This window comes from Pelmatolapia mariae, linkage group LG18 (assembly GCF_036321145.2).
Source record: "Pelmatolapia mariae isolate MD_Pm_ZW linkage group LG18, Pm_UMD_F_2, whole genome shotgun sequence".
Taxonomy (NCBI): Eukaryota; Metazoa; Chordata; class Actinopteri; order Cichliformes; family Cichlidae; genus Pelmatolapia; species Pelmatolapia mariae.
In genome coordinates, this window is record NC_086243.1 from 7,976,752 (window position 1) to 7,985,960 (window position 9,209).

The window sequence follows — 9,209 nt, forward strand, 5'->3', positions numbered from 1 at the left end:
TAAGCATGCGGTTCTGTTACCATCATCTTGTCCGGTTCACTTAGTAGGTTAAGAAGTGATACATAGACTAGTGAACTAGTATTATATTGGGCAAAAATGATTGAATCATAGCAGGGGTGAACAGAATGATGCAGGAGGGTCAGATGAGTGGAGACTAATAGATTATTGAGTTTCTTGTTTCCAATGTCATGTTGTGGAAAATTTCCACAACATGACATTCCGGCACCACCCCATGAGCTCACTGCACCACCCCTCCACTGCAGCAGGCCAGAGACCACATCACTGAACTGCCAAACCCAGACTCATCTAGCCAATGGCCACGTAACAAACGGGAATTTGACACTCTGTGGAACCTGCAGTCTGTGTTTGCGCAGCAAAGAACACTTTCTTGTTAAGCGTCAAACTTGAAGTGGAAACATGCCGCGACTCTCTATACTCACGCTCAGCGTGTTACCATGGATCCCAGGTATTCACTGTGACTGTGTGCATTTGATTAGAGAAGTCAGACAAAAAAGACTTTCAAGCTGTTTTCTGCTTCACATAATTGGAAAAAACAAAGATAATTTATGTCTGTGCCGCCTCTTCCTCACTTCTCTGCTGTGCTTTTAGCAAATACCCTTGCTAAAATGTATGATACTCCTTAGGCTTGCTTCTCTTTACAATTTTATGACTTTTCTGTTATTAATCGTTTGTTTAAGACAGACTAGAAGGTTGTTAAAGGCTTGAAATTTTTCTTCCAAGCTTCTGTACAGTTTGTCCTTTAGCAAACAGTATGTTTGATGTTTATTTTGTCAGGACTTCAAAAGCCTGTGTATCATAAAGGGATAATCCAATTTTGGATGGGAAGTATGAAGAGCGAAATTAACCCTTTAGAGCCGAGCGTAGCGCCCCCGCTCCGATTTGCGTAACTATTTTTAAATCTCGGTAGCTCTGCAACCACATAAGCTAGAGCAATAATTTTTTTTACATATGAAACTGGAGAAGTTGTACTTACATCTTATGCCATCAGCTTGTCCTAGGTCACGGTTTTCTTCCACATATAGCTTTGCAAAAACTGCATAAAAAGCGCTTGCAGCAACAAAAACATAATATTCCAGAAACACGTTTTGCCGATCCGATCAGCTGTTCATAACACTTCCTACGTTGGAATAGATGTCAGCGCGAACTTTCGCATGTCCGCCATTACCTGCCCGAAACCGGAAGTGACGTCATTTTCGCGGAAATGTAGTTTTTTTTACTGTCAGGGCCTCAGAGCCTATACTGGTGTTTTTAAAAGTTATCTTTGACTTTATGACTTTCTGTGTCGTTTCTGGGATGCTTAGAACTCTAATTGCACTGCTGGAAATAGTTTATTTTGATGCATATGCTGCTTTTTTGCAAATTTGCACTATAATATTTATTTTCGTTTTTCCTGCAGTATATAAAAATTGGTGTATTTCAAAAGTAAAACTATGAAGACACTTCAAATAAATTTCCTGTGGTGGGAAACTAGTTTGTGCAACTTTTTTGTATTTACAGTTTTGAGGGATAAGCCTCTTAAATTTCTCTAACTAGAAATATTTGTTAAAAAAACAAAAACGATTTTCAATTTTTTTGTAGTTTATTGCACTTTTTTGCAATTTATGTAATTACTATGCACTTAATGCATACATATTATTAAAATTTGGGCTATAATGGTTGTATTGATGTATATCAACTTGAAATGCTCCCAAAATTGGCACTACAGCATGTAAAAATATAATATAAGCTCTGGCGGACTTGGTTCTATGGTAGGTCTTTTAAAGCAGGAAAATGTGCTTCGTAACAAAGGAAACTGGTAACACTTGTACCATATTAAGCACTTCAAAGGCCACAACTCTTATTTATAGATAACAGGTGTCCGACGTGAGCAACTGCTCTGTTAAAGTTGTGTCATGACTGAAAGTTTCATTTCAAATTGGTGTTCAACATTCAGTCATCTCCACTTCTTATCAGTTGTTCTCTGTTGGGTGACCATTGTGGACGAGGTTAGTGTTCTGGAGGGTGGATCCATCACTGTCCTGCAGATGAAAACAGACATGCAGTCTGCCAAAATGTTTCAAAACAATGGGATCGAAAAGAATATGAGATAGGGATCTGAAAAGAGTAGGGAATTTTAGGGGGGGGGGAGGTTTGCCAGAAAAGTCATACTGGCAAAAAATTTCCCTTCTGAGATCATCACAAATGTTTCCAGGAAATAGATGACTAGGGATGGGTATCGTTTAGGTTTTATCCGATTCCAGTACCAAACCGGTACTTTTGAAACGGTGCCGGTGCTTAAACGGTGCTCGAACCGGTGCTTAAAGAATGGAGAACACACACTTTGTCCAAAAACCTCCTATGTTTAGCTGTTTTTTTGTAAAAATATAACAATGTTAGCCTTTTCTGCAGCTATAGGGCATATATGGTATCACTCTTGGCTGGAAGCAGTGCTTAAACAATGGAAAAAACACAAACTTTGTCCAAAAACCTCTCATGTTTAACTGTTTCCCACTTTTTCTTTGGTCATTTTAGCCTTTTTGGTCCAGGGTGAAGGGAGCATATGCCATCAAACAAGAAGACAGCCGCATGTAACTACAAGGCTGTTTGCTAGTTCACCTTACATGCATTAATGTAATAACGTGGTTAGCCTACTCAACGTAAATTACACACGAACAACATTAAGCTACTCACGCAGAGAAGAACGGCTGCTGCCATCATCATCTGTCATCATTTCTGCTACACTTGGTCATTTTTAATCTGTAGCTCTGCTCTAAAAGAACGTACGTATCTGGGCCCGCCTACTACGCTTGCAAAGGTAAAATGATTGGCTAGAATCCAAAGTGTATGACATCTGAGAAAAAAAAAGCACCGAAATAAAGCACCGAAATGTGCGCTGTTTTTCGGTCTGGTTACTACCGTTTATGTCAGAACCGGTGCCATCATGGCACCGGATACCGGTACCCATCCCTATAGATGACCATAAAAGGTCTTGTAGTAGAAGCAACAATGAAAGTGAAAGAGGTGCTTTACAGACATCCTTCACAGAGCAAATTGAAAGTATAAAATCAGTGTCTGAGGGGGTTGTGCTTTGAAGCTTAATCCGACAAATGAAGGCTAGACATATGCAGGGTTTTCAGGCACTACAATCAAGTAATTTCACTGCATTCAGTTGTAATGTTTTGTTATATAATATGAACTTTTACCAGTACATTTACACTTTACTCAAAAAGTGAGTAAACCACATTTGAAGAGTAAATCTGTAGAAGACAATGTCATTTACAGTCTGCATTTTGAACAGTAACCTGTCTAACAATCACACCACAAAAAAATGCCAGAGTCATATGGGGTTAGAAAGATGCCACTTTAAAATGAAACAGAATTTTTTTTTTTTAAGTGAAAACAAAAAATGTGCAATTTCAATGAATCGTTTTTCAGTATCATTTTTTTTTTCACTTTCAATATTTTTTTCAGTTTCATTTTAAGGTGGCATCGTTCTAACCCCATAGAGTCACATCTGTATAAAAGCAATGCTGCTTACCATTAGACATATTATAAAGAGACATTATAAACATTAACAACAAACAAAGTCAAAGATTTCATAAAAAATATAGAGAAAAGCTATTAAAATAAGTTTTCCTTTTATCAACATGCACTCTTATCAAGTTCATCAGTCTGAAATTTCTTGTAGGATACAAATAGACGTACAATGGTCCCTCGTTTATCGCGGGTGTTGCGTTCTAAAAATAACCCACCTATAGGTGAAATCCGCAAAGTAGCGAACTTTATTTTTTTACAATTATTATAGATGTTTTAAGGCTGTAAAACCCCACACTACACACTTTATACACTTTTCTCAGACAGGCATTGAAATTTTCACAAATTTCTCTCTTGTTTAATCACTCTAAAAGTTCAAACCTTCATAGAAAAATAAGTTAGGGTTATAGAATGAAACCAAAGATCAAACCCTGTTTTCAGGTCCAGAATACGGGACTAGAGCAGCTGCGAGAGAATCAATGGTACGGAAGTAGTGGAAGCAAGAAGAATGAGTTGAGTAAAATTTGACTTATCTGACTGTTTTGTTTCGCTTAATGCGCCTTATAATCCTTTGACGTCGACACTCTTGTGTTTGTTGTCTTCTGCTAGCGAAGATTTATGTAAATTTGACAAGCTGGATGCATTCTGTACTGTACAGGAGACACGGCACGAGATTGATTGAAAATGGTCTACAGCCAATCAGGACGCAGAACACAATGTGCTGTAAAAACAAAAAAACATGCAAAATTGCACCAAAAAAATTGCTGTTTGCTGTGAAACAGCGAGGCCTTGAAAAGTGAACCGCGATCACTGGATCACTGTACAGTCTGCCACAATTTTCAAAACAATACAAGGATATGGGGTAGGGATCAGGAAGTAGTGACTTTGGGAAATGTTAGGTTTCATTTCTCCGGAAACGTCAAACTGGAAAAAAGTTGTGTTTCGCTTCTGAGATCATCCCAAATCTTTCCAGGAAATAGATGACCATAAAAGGTTTTGTAGCAGAAGCAACAACAAAAGAGCAAGTGGGGCTTTAGGGACAGCATGTTTGATTATTAATGTATTTTATGTATTTCTGTTTTATATTACTGTGAAGCACTTTGTGGTTTTTATTCTGTGAAAAGTGCTATATAAATAAATTGATTTGATTTTAGGGACATCCTTCACAGAGCAAATTGAAAGGATTGGAATAATTGTTTGTTAATTCAGTGTCTGAGGGGGTTGTGCTTTGAAGCTTAATCCGACAAATGAAGACTGGACCATATCCAAGGTTTTCAGGCACCAGAATCAAGTAATTTCACTGCAGCCTGCCAAATGAATTCTCCCCAGCTATGGAAGGGAGAGGCTTAGTATGTGCCTGTCAGGGGGAATAACGTTATTGTAAAAATATGGCTAAGTATGTCATGTTTTAAGTTACAAGCATAAACCTATCTTTAGGGGAAACAAAAATGTGCTGTTGAGTTAGACAATAAGATTGATGATACCTTACATGACTGGATGTTTTATACAAAATCAATTTGCAGCTGGATCCAGAAAGCAATAAGCATAGCAAACAGAACATACAAGAACTAAGCTGTGTAAAAATCATGTTTTGCTCTTATAGGTGTTATGCACTCCTGAGAAGTATGAAGAGGGAAATTAAAGCAGGAAACTGTGCTTTGTAACAAAGGAAACTGAAGCGATAAATATGGTACAAGTGTTGCCAAAGGCCACATTTCCCCACCTCTTATTTATAGATAACAGGTGTCCGATGTGAGCAACTGCTCTGTTAAGGTTGTGTCATAACCGAAAGTTTCATTTCAAATTGGTGTTTAACATTCAATCATCTCCTCTTCTTGTCAGCTGTTCTCTGCTGGGTGACCGTTCAGGACAAGCTTAGTGTCCTGGAGGGTGGATCCATCACTGTCCCGTGTCAATATGGCCCTCAGTATAAACACCATGTCAAATACTGGTGTCATGGGCGGACGAGAACTTTCTGCAACATGTTGGCTCGAACGGACAAGACCTCCTCGACCAATCCAAGTAAAGACAAAGTGAGAATTTTTGACGACCCGGACCAGAAGATGTTCACAGTGACCATGAACAACCTGAAAGAGACGGAGTCTGGGTGGTACTCGTGTGGTGTGGAATTAGGTGACTGGACCCAGCCTGATTCCTTTGCTTCCATTGACCTGAAAGTGATTCACGGTGAGTAATGGAGAAATATTAAGATGATAAACATTTCTTGACCCACAGTTTGAAAGAAGCTTGTTGCATTTTCACGATCTCTGCAGGTCTGTTAGCTGTGAACAGCATGGTGAGTGGGGAAGAAGGAAGTAGTGTCACGGTTCAATGCCATTACAGTGAGAGATTCAGGTATTTGGTTTTGCTTTGGAGGATTTTATCCACATTTTACCTTTTAAAACTCCTGTCCTTAAAGAAGCACTGATCACACTTCAGTAAATGTGGGAATGTCCAGAAACTTTTGGTGTCAAATGCTGGTGGACAGTGAGCATTCACTGACTCCCCTGTGACTGCCTGCCAACAGAGAAAGAGAGAAGAAGTGGTGTCGGAGCGGAGACCGGAGCTCCTGTCTGTCGACGGGTTTTGAAGGGAGTTACGAAGATACTTCAGTGGCCATCAGCGATGACAGAACTGGGACTTTCTCTGTAACCTTAAAGAAGCTGCAGATGAGAGATGCTGGTCGGTATTCATGTTCTGCAGGGAACCAGGAAGTAGCCGTAAAGGTTCAGGTCACACCACGCACCTCTACTAGTAAGTTGATAAAGAGCCCTTTATTTTTTTTGGACATACTGTGAAGTTTAAGCTTTATTATGAATTTTCTGAGTGCTGATATCATCAAGGATGAATATTTTTTTCATCGCAGGGAGTTTAGAGTTATTCAACATCCTTATGTAAGACTTCCCTCTCTAGAAATGTACCCCGATATTTTTATTGCTGTTCAGCCGACATTTAAAAGATTTATGACACAAAAATCACATGTAACACAGTCGGCGGTAAAAGAAATACAACTGACAGGAGCCACACAGCTGACGGCATGCATTAAGAGGAAAAGAGAAACCTGTATTCAGATAAAACCCTTTTTATTTTCTCTCTGTGTTTCTATAAATATTAAGTGCTTCTCTCAAAATCAGCATGTGGTGCTGCTTCTCAGCAGAAGGTAACCTAATCTCCCTACAACTTAAAACACTCTGTTTAATAATGTATGTAACGCTGCCGTTGTAACACTGTGAGTGTAATGATTGAAAGCAATTCTTTTCAGTTTTCCAACCTTACTTCGTTATTGACCAGATTACACAAATGTCAGCTGGAGCCCATCCTTTCAAACCACCGAGTCACATCAAAATGAGTCATACTATGAGATCATTGCTATGTTGAAATGAGTATTTCTGAAGGTAATGCAGATCATGTTGAAAACAAATGCTCATTTCATCTGGTAGTGAGGTCTAGTTAGAGTGTGATTATTTATTCAGTACTAAACCTCAACATTATAATAATGTTTATGTCAGTTATGTTAATCTCTTCTACTTTTATCACATGTACCATGTAATTTCTGAGTTTTAATAACAGCAAGACAAACTCATACATGACACTAAGTCTAAATAATGATAGAATGTGTTATCCAAGGAAAACAGGGTGACAGGTAACACAGTTGACATTTCTTTAATTTTAGGTCCTCGCTAACATGTCACCCCTAAAATGCAGCCTAGTGCTAATTTGAATAGCAAAACTTGACATTTAGCTAAATGGCCAAGAAAAAAATAAATAATAGAAACAGTTGATTTTTTAAAAATTAATTAAAACAACCATGCCTTGAAGTGAATATTTGGTCAATAAAGCTCATTAATATGAAATTTATCCCTAACTGTAGAATGAACCAAAAATTGATAAAATGCTAAACAGACGTAGTCTGAGATTGTGTATTGTGTATCATTGGTTGCAAATGATTTTGACATGCATAATGCCATTTTATGTTATAGACAGCATTGTTTTAAGTGGAGGAAAAGAAACTAAGACCCTTCCCATTTTTCACAGTCCTTACATGCTAATTTTTACAGGCATATTTACCATCTCTGTGTTCTTATGTTAGAGTAATAGCAACATTTTCCAATTTCAGACATATACAAATAAATGATCACAGCTTATCATTTCGATAACCTATTACCTGCTGTATTTTACATCATGCATTGTAGGTATTTGTGTGATTGCTTGGCATTTTCTCCATGTCACCTTGCAGCTGCTGAAATGAGAAGAAGCAGCTTTAAAGATCAATATGTGTTTGTGACAGATGGCAGAGGCTCTCAAGTCTCTACTTGTTCAGGGTATCGATTATTAAAAGTCACCCATGAACAATATTGATGTTAGGATGCTGGAAACACTCTTCACCTATCACAGCATATGTACAGAGTTGTTATGAGTATTTTTTTTAGCGCTACAATATCTTTACTTTCAGCAACAGAGTCTGTGACATCCCCACCTACTCCGAGTCAGCCCTGGTACCGTTACCGGTAAAAGTCAGCACTTCTTTATCTTCACTTTAATGAATGTTGAAGGTGGATTGTCTGCTCAGTCTGCTTTGTGCCTGCTTCCTAGTTACATGTTGGAGTCTATAGTGGGGTGTTCGTCTCTCCTGCTCCTTGTGGGCTTGGCTGTATTGGCAAGAAAGTTACCGCGCAGTAAGGCAACTTCATATTCCTTTGAATTTTAAATTGTTATTAAGTGTGTGTGTGTGTGTGTGTGTGCATCAGCCAGTATCTGACTACTAATTTGCATTTATATTTTGGGCATTCTTTCTAGAGAAGGCTTCTTCACGCTTTAAGGAGACGGAAGAGAAATCCCCTGTAAGCCCCCATTATCATGGCCATCTCTGATCTATTACACTCTTTAAGAAACACAATTATCAGGGATATTTTTTGATGATTAGATCGCTCATTCTCCTTTCTGTCAACTACAGGATAATCCAGAGGCCACGAGAGACCTGCAGCGAAGCAAGGGACACATTATTAAGTTTGACAACAAGGGTACAATTAACGTACTTGCTTATTAAAACCATTTTGTGAACTGTTAATTATTACTCTTTGTAACTGAATGTAATTTTTCTATTACTTTCCCACACAGAACACATGGTCTTTGTTCCAGTATATTTTTTAACATACCAAACCACGTCTAAACAAAGCGATATGTTCTACTTCCTGCAATATAAATTTGGCACATTATAGACTTGTCTTATATAGACTCAGTCTTTTAGACTCAATAAAATAAATCAAAAATACACATGTATAATTATATGTGACTTTTTATTTATGTACCAGACTCTATGTATTTTTGCAACCTTTTTGTGACCCTTTTTGCTCATTGTAGGGGTCTTATGGCAAATTAGCATTTAGATGGAAATCTAGGCATAAAACTTTCCTTTTTAGTTACACTTTAGTAGACCTAGAGTGCTTGGAGCTTCCCATGATGCACTGATGGTTTCTTCTTCACTAACATTTTTTCACTGCCTCTGTGCTTACATGCCACTTTGCATTTAATCGTCATTAATAATCTCTGGCTCTTTTCCACTGTGTATTTTTTGTCATGTCTTCCTCACTGCGGTCACTGCAGATGTCTTCCCCTCCCTGAGCCTGGCTCTGCCTGAGGTTTCTTCCTGTTAAAAGGAAAAGGGAGTTTTTCCT

General features: G+C 38.2%; 1 protein-coding gene across 1 annotated transcript; it reads left to right on the top strand.

Moving 5' to 3' along the window:
• Positions 1–289: 289 nt before the first annotated feature.
• Positions 290–8,760, top strand: LOC134617022 (CMRF35-like molecule 7). Its single transcript, XM_063462167.1, has 8 exons — positions 290–466; positions 5,377–5,721; positions 5,808–5,889; positions 6,062–6,288; positions 7,988–8,042; positions 8,128–8,210; positions 8,332–8,375; positions 8,489–8,760. Exons 1-8 carry the CDS (start codon positions 418–420, stop codon positions 8,579–8,581), a joined length of 978 nt encoding a protein of 325 aa, XP_063318237.1. The 5' UTR covers positions 290–417; the 3' UTR covers positions 8,582–8,760.
• The last annotated feature ends 449 nt before the right edge of the window (positions 8,761–9,209 follow it).